Genomic DNA, 19008 nt, shown 5'->3' with positions numbered 1-19008 from the left:
GATTTTATTTCTCCAGCACCACCCCTCACTGCTTAACAAAAACAAAATGGGGGGAATGTTGTCATCCTAAAAAACTAACAGTAAAATTCGGCGTGCTGAACACTATGGCTGTCACTTTAGAAGAACATAATGGAAAAACGGCAGTCACCCATGACCTTTCTAAATCAGCCAGCAATAAAACAAGGGGAACCAAAACCAAAACTGTGAGGTAAAACGGCTGCGTGCTGTGAGACAGTCAGAAAGGTGCACTTCCTGTCACAAGACAAATAACTCTCAGTGTAATAGATACAGAGATGTGTGAGCATGGAAAGATAGTTCACAATACACCCTAAACAACCCTCAAGGGAGGTTTCGGTGGTTGGCCCCTTTAGGGGAATTGGAAGCTAACAAGACAACATTACACCTATACTGAGCCTTTTGTCACGAGTAGCCCTGCTTATACGACTGTTACACGGTGGATTATAAAAAGTCAGATCGCTGTAATTCAATATCTATGTCATTTTTTTATAGGTGGTAGGCTATTGTCATGCTGAAAGACCCAGCCACGTTTCATCTTCAATGCCCTTGCTGATGGAAGGAGGTTTTCACTCAAAATCTCACGATTCATAGCCCCATTCATTCTTTCCTTTACACAGATCAGTCGCCCTGGTCCCTTTGCAGAAAAACAGCCCCAAAGCATGAGGTTTCCACCCCCATGCTTCACAGTAGGTATGGTGTTCTTTCGATGCAACTCAGCATTCTTTGTCTTCCAAACACGACGAGTTGAGTTTTTACCAAAAAGTTATATTTTGGTTTCATCTGACCATATGTGTCACACCCTGACCATAGTTTGCTTTGTATGTTTCTATGTTTTGGTTGGTCAGGGTGTGATCTGAGTGGGCATTCTATGTTGGATGTCTTGTTTGTCTATTTCTATGTCTGGCCTGATATGGTTCTCAATCAGAGGCAGGTGTTAGTCATTGTCTCTGATTGGGAACCATATTTAGGTAGCCTGGGTTTCACTGTGTGTTTGTGTGTGATTGTTCCTGTCTCTGTGTTTTCACCAGATAGGACTGTTTAGGTTTTCACACATGTATTGTTTTGTTAGTTATTTCATGTCGAGTTCCTTAATTAAAGAACATGAATAACCACCACGCTGCATTTTGGTCTGCTTCTCATTCACCAGAGAAAAACCCTTACAATATGACATTCTCCCAATCTTCTTCTGGATCATCCAAATGCTCTCTAGCAAACTTTAGACGGGCCTGGACATGTACTGGCTTAAGCAGGGAGACACGTCTGGCACTGCAGGATTTGAGTCCCTGGAGGCATAGTGTGTTACTGATGGTAGGCTTTGTTACTTTGGTCCCAGCTCTCTGCAGGTCATTCACTAGGTCCCCCCGTGTGGTTCTGGGATTTTTGCTCACCGTTCTTGTGATCATTTTGACCCCATGGGGTGAGATCTTGTGTGGAGCCCCAGATCGAGGGAGATTATCAGTGGTCTTGTATGTCTTCCATTTCCTAATAATTGCTCCCACAGTTGATTTCTGCTTACCAATTGCAGATTCAGTCTTCCCAGCCTGGTGCAGGCCTACAATATTGTTTCTGGTGTCCTTTGACAGCTCTTTGGTCTTGGCCATAGTGGAGTTTGGAGTGTGACTGTTTGAGGTTGTGGTATTTTATACTTAAGTTCAAACAGGTGCCATTAATACAGGTAACGAGTGGAGGACAGAGGAGCCTCTTAAAGAAGAAGTTACAGGTCTGTGAGAGCCAGAAATCTTGCTTGTTTGTAGGTGACCAAATACTTAGTTTCCACCATAATTTGCAAATAAACTCATTAAAAACGCTACAATGTGATTTTCTGGATTTTTATTTCTCATTTTGTCTGTCATAGTTGAAGTGTACCTATGATGAAAATTACAGGCCTCTCTCATATTTTTAAGTGGGAGAACTTGCACAATTGGTTGCTGACTAAATACTTTTTTGCCCCACTGTATATTTAAGCCAGGGATAGCTGCAGCCATTGGGGAAAGTCACAATAGAATTGTCACCAAGAGTCTTTTCTGATGTTTATGATCACAGGTGTCATTTTCAAAATGAGTGGCACAGTCAGTCCATGCAGGCATTTGAGGGACACTAAGATGATGAAACCCCATGCATTTGAATACTCTGGGTCTCATTCAGTCAAGGTTCCCTGGGAAAACATCTAAAGAAAGCTAGGTAACATATGCCATCAGCATCACATTTCACTTGTCACAAAGCAGTCTTTTTGGGATATGATGACATAGTGGATTATGTCACATTTGGCAAATCACCCTACACAAGGCCCTGCTATGTGGAAGTAATTACGTTTACTGTAGTGCCTTCAGAAAGTATTCACACCCTTTGACTTTTTCCATATTTTGTTGCATTACAGCCTGAATTTAAAATTGATTTAATGTAGATGTCGTGTCACTGATCTACACACAATACCCCATAATGTCAAAGTGGAATTATGTTTTTAGAAATGTTTAAAAATGAATTTAAAAAATGAAAAGATGTAATGTCTTGAGTCAATGAATATACCATCCCTTTATGGCAAGCCTACACTTCAGGAGTAAACATTTGCTTAACAAGTCACGTAATAAGTTGTATGGACTAATTATGTGTGCAATAATGGTATTTAACATGATTTTTGAATGACTACCCCATCTCTGTACCCCACACATAAAATTATGTGTAAGGTCTCTCAGTCGAGCAGTGAATTTCAAGCACAGATTCAACAATAACTACTAGTGAGGTTTTCCTATGCCTCACAAAGAAGGACACCTATTGGTAGATGGGTAAAAAGCAGACACTGCATATCCCTTTGAGCATGGTGAAGTTACTAATTACATTTTGGATGGTGTATCAATACACCCAGTCACTACAAAGGTACAGATGTTCTTCCTAACTCAGTTGATGGAAAGGGAGGAAAGCGCTCAGGGATTTCAACATTAGGACAATAGTCATATTAAACCAGTTAGAGTTAAATGACTGAAATAGGAGAAAACTGAGGATGGATCAACAACATTGTAGTTACTCCACAATATAAACCTAAATGACAGAGTGAACTGAAAGAAGCCTGTACAGAATACAAAGGCAAATAAATGACCTTTTTGTGCTGAATATAAACCCTTATGTTTGGGGCAAATCCAACACAACACATCATTGACTAGCACTCTTCATATTTTCAAGCATGGTGGTGGCTGCATCATGTTATGTATATGCTTGTCATCGGCAAGGACTAGGGAGTTTTTAAGGATAAAAAGAAAAGGAATAGAGTTAAGCACCGGCAACACCCTAGAGGAAAACCAGGTTCAGTCTGCCTTCTAACAGACACTGGGAGACAAATTCACTTTTCAGCAGGACACTCCCAGAGTCCTATTAAAATTCTTGCTTGAAAAATAGTTATTAGCTCAAAAGCTATTTTTGCCCATTTTAATGGAAATCTATTATAGTAAGGTCCTAAATTGATTTGATATTGATATAAAAACCTTTAAAAATGACTTGTGTTTCCAGCAGCAACACCAAAGGCCACTGGCCAAAATTGTTGAATTTGTTTGGGAGGTGGAAATGGTATGGTAACATATTATCTATGTACTGGGACTGTACACAGTGAAACCATCATTGTAGATTTGGGTGATTTACCCTCTTTGTTCTTTTTCTTCTTTGACTCATACTTCATGAGTACTTCTCCACCGTCAGTGTTTTCTTAGGGGGTGCATGTGGGTGTGCGTGTGGGGGCAGACATTACTGTGTCTGCATAAGACTGTTTTAGAAACTAACACAACTTTATTGTAGATGTAGACTATTTTCAGACTGCCTAGAATACATAAATTAGGGCATTATATCATTAAACATGAGAGTTTCATTTAAAACCAAGTCAATACTACTGTAAACCTCAATTTACATGAACAGCATGCTCACAGCCACATTTTTATTTTTGTACCTTTATTTATTCAGGGAAACCCATTGAGACCAGGGTCTCATTTTCAATGTTGCCCCGAGGACAACACTTCATAAATATTTTCCCAAAAACAATAAAAACAAGCAAAAATATAATTTACAATTTCAGCACCACAATCACCACAAAAACTAAAGGCGGACCCACATATGCTGAGCACTTGTTGGCTGCTTTTCCTTCACTCCGCAGTCCAACTCATCCCAAACCATCTCAATAGGGTTGAGGTCAGGTGATTGTGGAGGCCAGGTCATCTGATGCAGCACTCCATCACTCTCCTTCTTGGTCAAATAAGCCCTTACACAGCCTGGAGGTGTGTTGGGTCATTGTCCTGTTGAAAAACAAATGATAGTCCAACTAAGCACAAACCAGATGGGATGGTGCATCGCCACAGAATGCTGTGGTAGCCATGCTGGTTAAGTGTGCCTTCAATTATAAATAAATCCCTGACAGTGTCACCAGCAAAGCACCCCCACACCATCACACCACCTCCTCCATGCTTCACAACGGAAACCACAAATGCGGAGATCATCCGTTCACCTACTCTGCGTCTCACAAAGACAAGGCGGTTGGAACCAAATTTTGCGAATTTGGACTCATCAGACCAAAGGACAGATTTCCACTGGTCTAATGTCCATTGCTCGTGTTTCTTGGCCCAAGCAAGTCTCTTCTTCTTATTGATGTCCTTTGGTAATGGTTTCTTTGCAGCAATTTGACCATGAAGGTCTGATTCATGCAGTCTCCTCCGAACAGTTCATGTTGACATCTGTCTGTAACTTGAACTCTGTGAAGCATTTATTTGGGCTGCAATCTGAGGCTGGTAACTTATCCTCTGCAGCTGAGGTAACTCTGGGTGTTCCTGTCCTGTGGCTTTCTTAGTTAGAGCCAGTATCATTGTAGAATGCACTTGAAATAACTTTCAAAGTTCTTGAAATTTTCCGGATTGACTGTCCTTCATGTCTTAAAGTAATGATGGACTGTCGTTTCTCTTTGCTTATGGTATCTGTTTTTGCCATAATATGGGCTTTATCTTTTACCAAGTAGGGCTATCTTCTGTATACCACCCCTACCTTGTCAGAACACAACTGATTAACTCAAAAGCATTAACCTGTTGAAACTCTAGGGGCGCAATTTCATTTTTGGATGAAAAACGTTCCCGTTTTAAACAAGATATTTTGTCACAAAAAGATGCTCGACTATGCATATAATTGATAGCTTTCGAAAGAAAACACTCTGACGTGTCCAGAACTGCAAAGATATTTTCTGTGCGTGCCCTAGAACGTGAGCTTCAGGCAAAACCAAGATGAGACGGCATCCAGGAAATTTGAGAATACTGTTAATCGACTACAGCTCAGCCTTCAACACCATAGTGCCCCCACAGCACATCTCTAAGCTCAGAATCCTGGATCTCAACCCCTCAATGTGCAACTGGGTCCTAGACCTCCTGACGGGCCGACCCCAGGTGGTGAAGGTAGCCCACACTGATCCTCAACACGGGGGCCCCACAGGGGTGCATGCTCAGCCCCTTCTTGTACTCCCTGTTCACCCATGATTGCTTGGCTATGCAAGTTTCCAACTCAATCACGAAGGAGCTGATTGTGGACTACAGGAGACAGCAGAGAGAGCATGCCCAGATCCACATTGACCAAAAGCTGTAAGTTCAGAGGGTAAAGAACTTCACATCACTAAGGACCTGAAATGGTCCCTCCACACTGACACCGTGGTGAAGAAGGTATAACGGCTTGGCCCCTAAGATCCTCACAAACTTCTCCAGATGCACCATCGAGAGCATTCTGTCGGCTGTATCACTGCCCGCAACCGCAGGGCTCTCCAGAAGGTGGTGCGGTTGGCCCAACGCATCCCTGGGGGCACACTGCCTGCCATCCAGGACATCTACAGTACCTGATGTCATGAAGCTTACCGTAGTTCCCCAGAACAGTTAAATCAATTTTTTTGTTTTTTTGTTTGTTTGTAAATAACACAACTGGAGAAAGTGGGAGCTTTCCAGATGTGTATTGAGGGGGGTAGTGTTTTATATTCAATAGATTGATCAGAAACGTACACCTATAGTTTTCCTGCACAGAAAATACGTTAGTGCAACACATTCGGCCTAAAATAGCTTCATTTTTATTAGATGACAAGTGCTAAATATTTGGCTGGCAGCCACACAAGTAGGCTAAATGAGCTTACAATGAAAAAGCAAGGTATTTTTGCAAAACCTATGCGTGGCCATAATATTTATGTTAATCATATACAGAAGGTAGCCAGCTACATTTCCTAATGTTTTTCTTAAATTTAATCTTGCATTTTGAAAAATAAAGGAGAGCCGCATACCCTAGAAACACAGATGCAAAAAGTTATGTCCAGACAAGCTGTCTTCATCAGGGTATAATCTTGCATTTTACCAGAGAAAAGCAGGCTGGCTACACAAAGAAAAGTAGCTACACATCAGTCAGATTACTGTCTGCTGATTGAATGCCCGTTCGTGAATTCTCATCCAAGTAGAGAAGTGCAACTGAAGCACAGAATTTGTCTGATGCCGAGCAGAAATTACAATATGAAGCATTGTAGATAAGATATTTATCATGCGTTTTAACTTTTTTTCCTGGGTGAAAAACAAAGAATTCTGCACTAACACGACCCCTAAGTTTAACTTGTTAGTTATCTAAGTAAGTGGCTGAATTAATGACGGGGCATCATATTGTGTTGGCTTTCTACTATGTTTGAGAAGTCAAAGCCCTTTGGACGAGTTATCTGTACAGCTGCCACTGCTATCTTTTGATTTCCTTGCATTTTTTCAAAATTTTTATTTTTTCGTTTGCACTTGTTAGCATATTTAGCTAGCAGCCTCCATGGAAATTCATTATTACATGTGTTCATTTTGTTAGCATTCTCATTAAAAGACGCTCAATCGGCTTCTTATGCTTTTTTTGGCACCCTCTTGTGTACTAAGCATCAAAGCTGGGACAGAGAAAATGAAAAACAGCTTCTATCTACAGGCGATCAGACTGTTAATCAGTCATTTTTGGCCGGCTTCCGCACCGTAAACAAAGCTAGATTGTTCCGTTAAAATGTCATTTGATCTCTGAAAAATGTAACTAATTGATTACTCACTTCATATGTAAATACTATATATACTGTATTGTATTAGACATTTACTGCACTACTGGAGCTAGAAACAAAAGCATTTCACTGCACCTGCTTTAACATCTGCTAAACCGTGTATGCAACAAATAAACTGATTTGATTTGGACCCAGCACACGAGACACATCATCACTACTAACCAAGACACTTCTTTGTAGTACACCAAACACATCATCATTACTGACCATGTCCAAGGCATTTTGATACACATTCTGGATTAATTGGCTAAACAAAAGCTAATCAAACGAGAAAAGTGAATTCCCTGAAGAAAATGTAGTGTGCTTGTTTTAAAGTATTTATGGTTTGAAAAGTTAGAATTTTTTTATGTTGTTTAAATATTTGTAGCTGAAATGTTCGAAGAGCAGTCACATATAAAATGTCTACCACTTTGTTCTTATTTTTGGTATTGAAAACAGGAATTGTTATACTAATTTATGATAATTACCACTGTTCATATTTTATAAAGGTTTTGAAGAATTTGAAGTGAGGATAGCCTGAACAGGTTTGCAGATAGCCTGGTTTGGTGTCTCAAGCTTGAACGATTCAATAATTACTATTGGTGGGTAATTGTACGCTAATTTATACGAATGTATAAAATTAAGTTTAACCCATGTTAATTTATGCAAATGTTAAATGGTAATTGTTAAAAAAGTATAAATAGTATTATAAATCTGTTTAATAGCACTCTAAAGCTGGGTCAAACTGAACATGTCAACGTTGGTTTGGTGTTAATAGCTTGAACGGTGTAGAGCAGTAGCAAATTGAAATACTTCCCATTCAAACCAATGGGGCTTTTATGAACATTTAAAATGGTTATACTTCTGAATGCAAGCAATCTAAATTGGGTCAGTTTGAACATCTCAACGCTTGTTTGGTGAAAGAGGAGATGTGTCACGCCCTGGCCATAGAGAGGCTTTTATTCTCTATTTTGGTTAGGCCAGGGTGTGACTAGGTGAGCATTCTATGTTCCTCTTCCTATGTTTTTGTATTTCTTTGTTTTTGGCCTGGTATGGTTCTCAATCAGGGACAGCTGTCTATGGTTCTCTCTGATTGAGAACCATAGTTAGGTAACTCTTGCCCACATGGGTTTTGTAGGTAGTTGCTTTCTGTTTTGTACCTGATGGAGCTGGTTCGGTTGTTATTTTTTGTTACTTTGTATTTAGTGTTCAGTTTTATTTAATAAATTACGAACACGTGCTGCGCTTTGCTCCTCACCTTCTTCCACCAACGGCCATTACAAGATGGGTATAGATTATCACATTTTTTAAACCATTTTTAACCAAGCCTAGGGGCCTTTATTTGCTACTGAAATGCATTGGGAGCTAATTTAAATATTATTGTAGTTCAAAAAGTATAAATTAAATATTTTCTCAAGCAATCTAAGTTGGGGCAGTCTGGACATTTGGAAGTTAGTTTCGTGTTGATAGCTTAAATCTTTTTAAGCTCTAGCGTGGGCTGAAGAAATATAATCATAACTAGATGGTGATTTTCCATGAACATTTTTGTGACTTGTTCAGCTCTTTGAAAGTATTTTTGTAGCATTGGATACAGTGTTGCCAACTAATTTTCAGGTTAAGTTGCTAGAGGCAGGTTGATTTGTTGCTAAATGATGTTGTGATGTCATTACGTGATAACGTAAAACTGTGGCATTAAGTTGAATAGACAATAACGTTACTCAAATTGATTGGCCAGCTTGGCAAAAAGGTACAGACTCCCACAATTTTGATTGATGCTGTTCAAGATCAAACATTCGTGAGCAACTATATTCATTGGGTTTGGCTCGTCGAACCCGTACTACTACTGCTGCAGTCAGCCATCAATGATTTGCAATTTGCTGAAATTGATGCTGGCCTGCTGCTGCCTGTGCACGAGCTGAGCGCCTGCTGTTGACGTCACTCACAACGCACTTTTGCAGCCACGCACATATGTTGTGACAGAGAACATCGTTTTTGTGTCATTTAGAGGGAACTTGCGTGCATTTTAGCATTTGAGTCACTTTTCAAAAGATGCTAAAAGTTCCAAATACATTTCTAAAATAAGCTTAATTTGTTGCTAGGTGCTGTTTGGAAAAAAAAAGTTGCCAGGGTAGTCTGAAGTTCGTAAATCTTGTTGGCATCACTGATTTGGAGAGCAGTGGAGTTAAGGTTGGTGGGTTATCTTGTATATAGTTATAATTGATACAAATAAAAAAACAAAAAAAAAACAGTTTGTTAGGATAGCCTGAACTTGTAAGTCGGTTTGGTGCCTGTAGCTTGAACGGTTCAAGAATAAAGATTCTAAGACATTTTATACACTTTTTAAAATGGTTATAGTTCAAAAAGTGTATACTGTATATAGCATTCAAAATATTGACAAAACATCTGAGGTCAGTCTGAACATCTTAACGTTGGTTTGGAGTTGCTAGCTTACATAGTGAAAATAGTGGATATAAAAAAAATGTAACCTTTATTTAACTAGGCAAGTCAGTTAAGAACAAATTCTTATTTACAATGACGGCCTACTTGTAAAGCGCCCTGCCCAGCCAAACCCTCCCCCAACCCGGACGACGCTGGGCCAATTGTAAAATTTATTTTTTACCTGACTTTAAAAAAACAAGGCCTATGAAACATTAAACTCTTGTAATCATTGCCTCAAACGAATTAGCATAACACAGCGGACATAAATACCCCTAAACTTTTCCTATTCATGAAAATCGCAAATGAAATTAAATAAATATATTCAAACAAGTTTAGCCTTTTGTTAACAACACTGTCATCTCAGATTTTCAAAATATGCGTTACAGCCAACGCTAAGACAAGCATTTGTGTAAGTTTATCATGGCATAATGCTATGCTAGGCTCTGCTGGCAGCAGGCAACATTTTCACGAAAATAAGAAAAGCAACCATATTAAATCATTTACCTTTGAAGAACTTCGGATGCTTTCACTCAGGAGACTCCCAGTTAGATAGCAAATGTTCCTTTTAGCTCCCGTTTGTTCATCATGCTTGGCTGAGAAATCGAACGGAAAATGCTACCTATACAACGGCAAACTTTTTTTAAAATTAACTCCATAATACCGACAAACACGGCAAACGTTATTTAGGATCCATCCTCAAGGTGTTTTTAACATATATATTCGATAATATATCCGTCGAGGCAATTGGTTTCTCATAAGAAGCGATTGGAAAAATGGCTACCTCAGTATTTTACGCAAGATTTTCTGCGGGAGACACCATGTGACCACTTGCTATATATGGTCCCTTACGGCTATTCTTCAATGGAAATGCGTAAAAATACGTCACAATGCTGTAGACACCTTGGGGAATACGTGGAAAACGTAAGCTCATTCGTAGCTCATTCACAGCCATATAAGGAGTCATTGGCATGAGGCGGTTTCAAAAAATGCGGCACTTCCTGGTTGGATTTTTATCTGGGTTTTGCCTGTAAACATCAGTTCTGTGGCACTCACAGACAATATCTTTGCAGTTTTGGAAACGTCAGTGTTTTCTTTCCAAAGCTGTCAATTATATGCATAGTCAAGCATCTTTTCGTGACAAAATATCTTGTTTAAAACGGGAACGTTTTTCATCCAAAAACTTTAATAGCGCCCCCTAATGCATAACTTTAACCAATTAAAAACAGTTCTGTAGCAACAAGGTTTGTGCCATTGGCTATAAGCCCAATACATTATCAGAGCATATTAGCTGTGCTTGATTTGCCCTACCAATGTGTTTTTTCTCATTTTGAAGTTATATATATTTTTTAAAACGGTATACAAGCACACTTGCAATAGATAACAGGCTGCCTCTCACCGTCCCTCCGCTCTCCCTCTCTCCACTAAAAAAAGGGGACACAGTCTTCTAGCTGATGGCAAAATTACAGTTGCACTGCATTATCTGTATGTAGCCTCGCTAAGGTATATAGCCTGTCTTTTACTGTTTTATTTACTTACCTATTGTTCACCTAATACCTTTTTTACACAATTGGTTAGAGCCTGTAAGTAAGCATTTCATTGTTGTATTCGGTGCACGTGACAAACTTTGATTTGATTATCTCTGCCTCAATATTAATAAAAACACTAACATCGCAAGCTTATCGGAACACATTGCCGTATAAACTTCCCTTTTTCAGGACCCTGCCTTTCAAAGCTCATTCGTAAAAATCCAAATAACTTCACAGATCTTCATTGTAAAGGGGTTAAACACTGTTTCCCACGGTCGTTAAGACACTAAACGCTTACAGGCAGTAGGCAATTAAGGTCACAGTTATGAAAACTTAGGACACTAAAGAGGCCTTTCTACTGACTCTGAAAATCACAAAGATGCCCAGGGTCCCTGCTCATCTGCGTGAACGTGCCTTAGGCATGCTGCAAGGAGGCATGAGGACTGCAGATGTGGCCAGGGCAATAAATTGCAATGTCCATACTGTGAGATACCGAAGGCGGCGCTACAGGGAGACAGGCCGGACAGCTGAACATCCTCGCAGTGGCAGACCACGTGTAACAACACCTGCACAGGATCGGTTTATCCGAACAGCACACCAGCGGGACAGGTACAGGATGGAAACAACAACTTCTCAAGTTACACCAGGAACGTACAATCCCTCCATCAGTGCTCTGCCTGTCCGCAATAGGCTGAGAGAGGCTGAACTGAGGGCTCGTAGGCCTGTTGTAAGACTGGTCCTCACCAGACATCACAGGCAACAACGTCGCCTATGGGCAAAAACCCACCGTCGCTGGACCAGACAGGACTAGCAAAAAGTCCTCTTCACTGAGGAGTTGCAGTTTTGTCTCACCAGGGGTGATGGTCGGATTCGCTTTTATCGGAAGGAATGTGTGTTACACCGAGGCCTGTACTCTGGAGCGGGATCGATTTGGAGGTGGAGGGTCCATTATGGTCTAGAGCGGTGTGTCACAGCATCATAGGACTGAGCTTGTTGTCATTGCAGGCAATCTCAACAATGTGACTTACAGGGAAGACATCCTCCTCCCTCATGTGGTACCCTTCCTGCAGGCTCATCCTGACATAACCTTCCATCATGACAATGCCACCAGCCATACTGCTCGTTCTGTGCGTGATTTCCTGCAAGACAGGAATGTCAGTGTTCTGCCATGGCCACCGAAGAGCCCGGATCTCAATCCCATTGAACACGTCTGGGACCTGTTGGATCGGAGGGTGAGGGCTAGGGCCATTCCCCCAGAAATGTCCGGGAACTTGCAGGTGCCTTGGTGGAAGAGTGGGGTAATATCTCACAGCAAGAACTGGCAAATCTGGTGCAGTACATGAGGAGTAGATGCACTGCAGTACTTAATGCAGCTGGTGGCCACAACAGATACTCTTTGTTACTTTGATTTTGACCACTCCCCTTTGTTCAGGGACACATTATTACATTTCTGTTAGTCACATGTCTGTGGAACTTGTTCAGTTTGTCTCAGTTGTTAAATCTTGTTATGTTCATACCAATATTTACACATGTTAAGTTTGTTGAAAATAAACACAGTTGACAGTGAGAGGACGTTTCTTTTTTGATTAGTTTACATTGCAGCTGCAATGCTGGTTGTAGTGACTTTTATGGCTTATAAAAGTGTTGAACAAAGTGTTGACAGTGCTAACTAACAACTTAAACATGAACTTATTGCAGCTCTGCTGCATTCGTTGAGTTTCTCTCTCTAGGCATAATTTGAAAACTTTTGAAATATCACAGTATCAACTTTGCTATGCATTCAAGGCTTCTTTTTAAAGTCTATGGTTCGAGGAAACAGTGCATATCTTAGCTATCTAATTGGTCAGGGGTAGGCCTATAGGGCTGCTGAATCAAGTGCACCTTCCGCCAACGGTGTGAAACAAAAAACTAGGAAAGCAAGGCTTTATCGTTTTTTTTTTTACTGAAATTTTTGGTGATCGACTAGGAATGCCTTGGAGATCGACCAGTCGATCACATTTGACAGGTGCAGAACTTTTTTTTACATTTATTTTTATTCATTTTATACATTTTTTATTATTTTATACATTTTACCCCCTTTTCTCCCCAATTTCATGGTATTCACTTGTTTTAGTAGTTACTATCTTGTCTCAGCGCTACAACTCCCGTACGGGCTCGGGAGAGACGAAGGTCGAATGCAATGCGTCCTCCGAAACCCAACCAAACCGCACTGCTTTTTAACACAGCGCCATCCAACCCGGAAGCCAGCCGCACCAATGTGTCAGAGGAAACACAGTGCACCTGGTGACCTGGTTACCATAGAAACTGAGACGAGGATATCCCCACTGGCCAATTGTGCGTCGCCCCATGAACCACCCGTCTGCAACAGAGCCTGGGCTCGAACCCAGAGTCTCTGGTGTCGCACACAGAATCTGGCCTCGACCACTGCTCCACCCGGGAGGCCCCAGAACTTTTGATTTTTTTTTTTTTTTTTTTTTTTTTACAAATAATGGCCCTTTTTTGCCCACTCAAATGCATTGGTAACAGCTCTGTTTCGACTGCTGAATGACAAGACATGAGAGAGATGTTAGTTGGCGTTAGCTACCTACTTTTCATCACTCAACTCCAACAAACAGCTGTAACTTTGATTGGTAGCAGATCATTTTGTTCTGATTCCAGATCTGAATAGCAGAGAAGTAGACAAATGTCATACCAAAGACAGTACAGTATGAAGATATGCAGAAACTGCTTCTCCAATAGAAATCCCTGTTCACGCTTGTAGGGATGTCATTGCGACATTAGCTAGCTAAGCTCATGCGCAGAAACACGTCATTGGATCTAACTGTCCTCTCGAGCCAAACTGCGCATGTTCAGGCCGTCAAATCAAAGGTACTCGTTCAATATAAAGTTGTTTTTGACGAAAATGAAAATGTTGCCTTCAGCAAGCACATCTAATAAATATAGTTGCAAGCAGCAATGTTGGGGGTTCAACTTGTTGGCCCACTGTGCCACCATCAGCAAAAATTGGACATGACGCCCAAGGATGAGGTACTTCTGTACTCCTTACCACACTTGGCAAATATCAGAACTCAAAATCAACCAGATCATGCAATATGCTTTTGATGTCATTTAGATGTTTTTTTATGATATTGACTACATTACGCATATTCTTCTCCTGAACCGCTGGACCCAGTCTCCTTTTCACCTCATTTAACACCTGATTTACTTCACAAAAGGCACATCTCAACATGTGGTCCAGGTATGTCATGACACAGCACATAATCCATAATTACTGGCAAAAAATAGAATGATTGGAGTTCTTTACAAGTATGCTGGAAACCTGGTGATGTTTACATTTCTTCACACCTTTCCTCTTTAGTTCTCTATTACTCATCTATTGTTCCTCAAGCAAGGGGGAGGCCGATGACATCACGGATTCCCATCAGAACAAATCTTTGAATGCCTTACTCCTTGAAGTTTGAAGTTGTCTAAATAACACTATTTTGCTCAAAGCATATTTTTTTTTACCCTTTAGTGTAAACAACCAATCCAATGGTACAACCAATGGTAAAGTTTCAGTCACCAAATTGTTGCCATTGGTACACCACATTTATGGTGGATGAGATTTTGATGTTTTATTTATGTAATTGAACTACAATCACAAAATAATATAAGGATGAAACATACTTTTCCCCAAAAAATCTCCTCCAGAATTCGCCGGCGTCTGCTTTGGTGATGCGGAACGTGTTACCCTGGAACTGACCTCCAGGAAAGATGGCCTTGATCTCTGCCAGGATGTGGCTGAAGATGAGTGAGAGCTTGGTCAGGTTACGCCTGTCAGTAGAGACAGAGAAGGAGAGATGAGTAACCCTGTAAAATATTAACATGAGTAACCTTGTCTGAGACTTGAACCCTGGAAAGTCAAACTTACATGGTAAAATGATGAATACATAATAATGACCAAATAATCAATTCTGTGCTGGCCTATTACTAGGTTGTAACTCATTGCATTGAATTCTTAATACAGAAAGTAAATACCCAAAAGTACCCATTGTTTCTACACAATATCTCAGAAAATACCAGCTGAAACAGGACTGTAACACATCATGTATTCCATGGAAAGGTGACTCGGAATACACAACGTATTCCATGGAAAGATAACTGGGAATATGGCCGAATATAGACAGTGTAGTTATTCCCTCCGCAAGGCAATCAAACAAGTGAAATGTCAGTACAGGGACAAAATAGAGTCACAATTCAATGGCTCAGACACGAGATGTATGTGTCAGGGTCTACAGGCAATTTTTGCCATTGAAAGCAAGACTAGGCAAGTCAGTTAAGAACAAATTCTTATTTTCAATGACGGACTAGGTTAACTGCCTGTTCAGGGGCAGAACGACAGATTTGTACCTTGTCAGCTCGGGGGTTTGAACTTGCAACCTTCCAGTTACTAGTCTAACGCTCTAACCACTAGGCTAGAAAACCAGCAATATCACGGAGACCGTCTTGCTTCCAGACAAACTAAAACACCCTCTTTGCCCTCTTTGAGGATAATACAGTGCCACCGACGCAGCTCGCTACCAAGGACTGTGGGCTCTCCTTCTCTGTGGCCGACGTGAGTAAGACATTTAAACATGTTAACCCTAGCAAGGCCTTGTCCTCAAAGCATGCGCAGACCAGCTGGCTGGTGTGTTTACGGACATATTCAATCACTCCTTATCCCAGTCTGCTGTCCCCGCATGCTTGAAGATGGCCACCATTGTTCCTGTACCCAAGATAGCAGATAACTGAACTAAATGACTATAGCCCCTTTAGCACTCACTTCTGTCATCATGAAGTGCTTTGAGAGACTAATCAAGGATCGTATCACCTCTATCTTCCCTGACACCCTAGACCCATGTCAATTGAAAAAGTGTGTGCGAGCAAGGAGGCCTACAAACCTGACTCAGTTACACCAGCTCTGTCAGGAGAAATTAGCTTGTGGAAGGCTACCCGAAACGTTTGACCCAAGTTAAAACAATTTAAAGGCAATGCTACTAAATACTAATTGAGTGTATGTAAACTTCTGACCCACTGGGAATGTGATGAAAGAAACAAAAGCTGAAATCATTCTCTCTACTATTATTCTGACATTTCACATTCTTAAAATAAAGTGTTGATTCCAACTGACCGAAAACAGGGAATTTTTAGTGGGATTAAATGTCAGGAATGTGGAAAAACTGAGTTTAAATGTAGTTGGCTAAAGTGTATGTAAACTTCTGACTTCAACTGTATGTTGTGTAAGGTGCTGTAAAAGTGAATTCTTTGCTCGTTGTCTCAGCTAAAGCTGGAAAAAGCTAACATGATCACAGATAGTGCTGCTGCAAATTTGTTGTTTGTTTTGTTTTATATTTTATTTATATTATTTGTCTGCCACAATCTGTGAATGTGGAATGTCTTGTATGTGTTGATTGAAAACAAGAAAATTTGTTTTCTTTAAATAAAATTGGTGTATTTTTTCCCCATATTCCATTCAGTTCGCTTTATTTTTATAAGATATTACACTTGATCTTTCTTGAAAAAGTTCCACCATTTCTTTTTGATTTTCCTCTAACTTATTCTGTGCCTCTATGCTACAGTTTTATAACTATCTGTTCAGTTAGTCCATTTCCTTTGTTAGTATGGTCTCTTGACCTAAAGTGCTTTTGTTTTAGAGATGAGTACTTAATGGCATGACCTCTAAAGACACATTTTAAGTGTCCCTTACAGTAAGGGGATCTGTTGTTCCTATGTTGTCGGAAAAAGTCAGTTATGGATTATTCTGTCCTAGTTATAAACAAGTTATCATCTAAAAGGCTTTGATTACATTTCTAATATCCTCGCACACGTGGAAATTCTGTAAGAGTAATGTATATGCCAATTATTTGATAATCCGACCTCATTTTGTCCCCGATAAACACATTTTAAACTTTTGGTGCCAGCGAGAATGACAAAAGAAGATGACTAGCTTGATTGAGCCTCTGCTATGTATATCTAACTAGGTTATTATATTTAAGCCTCCATATAGCCACTAGTTCTATTATATCCATGACATTCATGATTTCCTTAAGTGCATGAGGGTGATAGTTTAATGTGATTTCCTTTACGGTCCATTGAGGTATTTAAAACCATATTATAATCTCCCACCATAATAATAGTATTGTATGGGTTGATACATTATTTATTTTCAAAAAAGTGTGGATTATCATTATTTGGACCGTATAAGTTAATAAGCCAAATCTGTTTGTGGTCCAATAACATATTTAAAATCATCCATCTACCTTGAGGATCTGTTGGACAATTTGCACATTCGGATCAAGATGATTGTTTATGAATATCTTCACCCCTTTTGAGTTTCTTTGCCCATGGGAGAAATTTATTTCACCCCCAGTACTTTTTCCACACAACTTAATCTAAAATTGTTGAATGAGTTTCCTGTAAACAATAGATATCAGATTCCTTCTCTTTTGATCCAAGTAAATACTGGTCATCTTTTCTTATTATCTGCTAAGCCATTACAACTATAACTGACTATACTTTCACTATTTACCATAATGAGATTCACATTTCTAATCTATTTATTATAATATATGTTTGTAAACTTACCATTAAAAAGTACCATAGTGATTGAGTGTCCATATAGCTGTACCATGATATTAGCAAACAGTTATTGTGATTCATCCTATATTGTCCCTAAAGTCATTACCCCATAGCAACAGATGTGGGATACACACACACACACACACATTCACACTCAACCTGTATCCCCCAAAAACAACCACAAGCTCAGCTGTTCAACGGTTCCATCTACGAGCCCAACTCAAGAAAAGACTTGATGTGCGAATGCATATACAGTTGCAGCTGTTTGAGAAGGCCTGCAAAGTTTAGCAAAAATTGGGAAATGTGATTAACCAATGTGAAGTCCTAGCCATGGGTTACTGCAGCTAGTGTTGCCAGCACTGCCACTACCTGGGTGGCAGTGCCTTGTATATTCCTTGGGGCGGCAGGGTAGCCTAGTGGTTAGAGCATTGGACTAGTAACCGGAAAGTTGCACACTCAAATCCCCGAGCTGACAAGGTACAAATCTGTCGTTCTGCTCCTGAAAAAGGCAGTTAACCCACTGTTCCTAGGCCGTCATTGAAAATAAGAATGTTTTCTTAATTGACTTGCCTAGTTAAATAAAGGTAAAAATAAATATATTATGCTCTCCCATCAGGGGGCTTTGGCTTTGTAGGATCAACCCTACCAGGCAGGCTCAGAATCTTGAGGGGTCAGTACTGCTTTAGTAGGCCTCTGACCACATTCATCTTTCTGATTTGGCTGCATATAGGCTACTTACAGTTGGCCCATAAAACAGATAAGGACTTCTCCTTAGTGTATGGGTCTCTCAGGTGGGTGTCTAGGGTATAGGGTTGGGGACCATTCTATCATGATAGGACAATAAATAAAATACAAAAGTGTATCCCATATTTGAACAAAATTGAAAGCTCTCTCTCACAACCCCAGCTTGCAGACACACATGGGCTCTGGGATTTGCCACCATAATCCTTTTTCACTCACTTAACTCCACAATAATCCAAACACAAAACCACACGCCCCACCTACACCCACTCATTCCGACATAGTGTGCCTTCTATGTATCAATTGTTGTATTTGATGGTTTTCCTATATATTTTGACATTACAATCCCTACCATGGATACTATTGGGTGTTCCATTATTCAACTCCTCTATGGGAACTTTGTAATACAGTGGCAAAAATGTATTTAGTCAGCCCCCAGCATGACAATGATCCCAAACACACCGCCCGGGCAACAAAGGAGTGGCTTCGCAAGAAGCATTTCAAGGTCCTGGAGTGGCCTAGCCAGTCTCCAGATCTCAACCCCATAGAAAATCTTTGGAGGGAGTTGAAAGTCCGTGTTGCCCAGCAACAGCCCCAAAACATCACTGCTCTAGAGGAGATCTGCATGGAGGAATGGGCCAA

General features: G+C 40.3%; 1 protein-coding gene across 4 annotated transcripts in view; it reads right to left on the bottom strand.

Moving 5' to 3' along the window:
- The window catches only part of cblb (Cbl proto-oncogene B, E3 ubiquitin protein ligase), a 180316-nt gene that overhangs the window by 114784 nt on the left and 46524 nt on the right, over positions 1 to 19008 (bottom strand). For all 4 annotated transcript variants that reach the window (XM_064938158.1, XM_064938157.1, XM_064938159.1 and 1 more), the window contains one exon: positions 14695 to 14841. In XM_064938158.1, the coding sequence (XP_064794230.1) occupies positions 14695 to 14841 (147 nt within the window). The remainder of the gene's footprint in view (positions 1 to 14694; positions 14842 to 19008) is intronic.

The sequence above is a fragment of the Oncorhynchus masou genome, chromosome 26, assembly GCF_036934945.1.
Source record: "Oncorhynchus masou masou isolate Uvic2021 chromosome 26, UVic_Omas_1.1, whole genome shotgun sequence".
Classification (NCBI taxonomy): Eukaryota; Metazoa; Chordata; class Actinopteri; order Salmoniformes; family Salmonidae; genus Oncorhynchus; species Oncorhynchus masou.
Note: the sequence above shows the minus strand (reverse complement) of the source record. Positions and strands in the feature narration are given on the sequence as shown.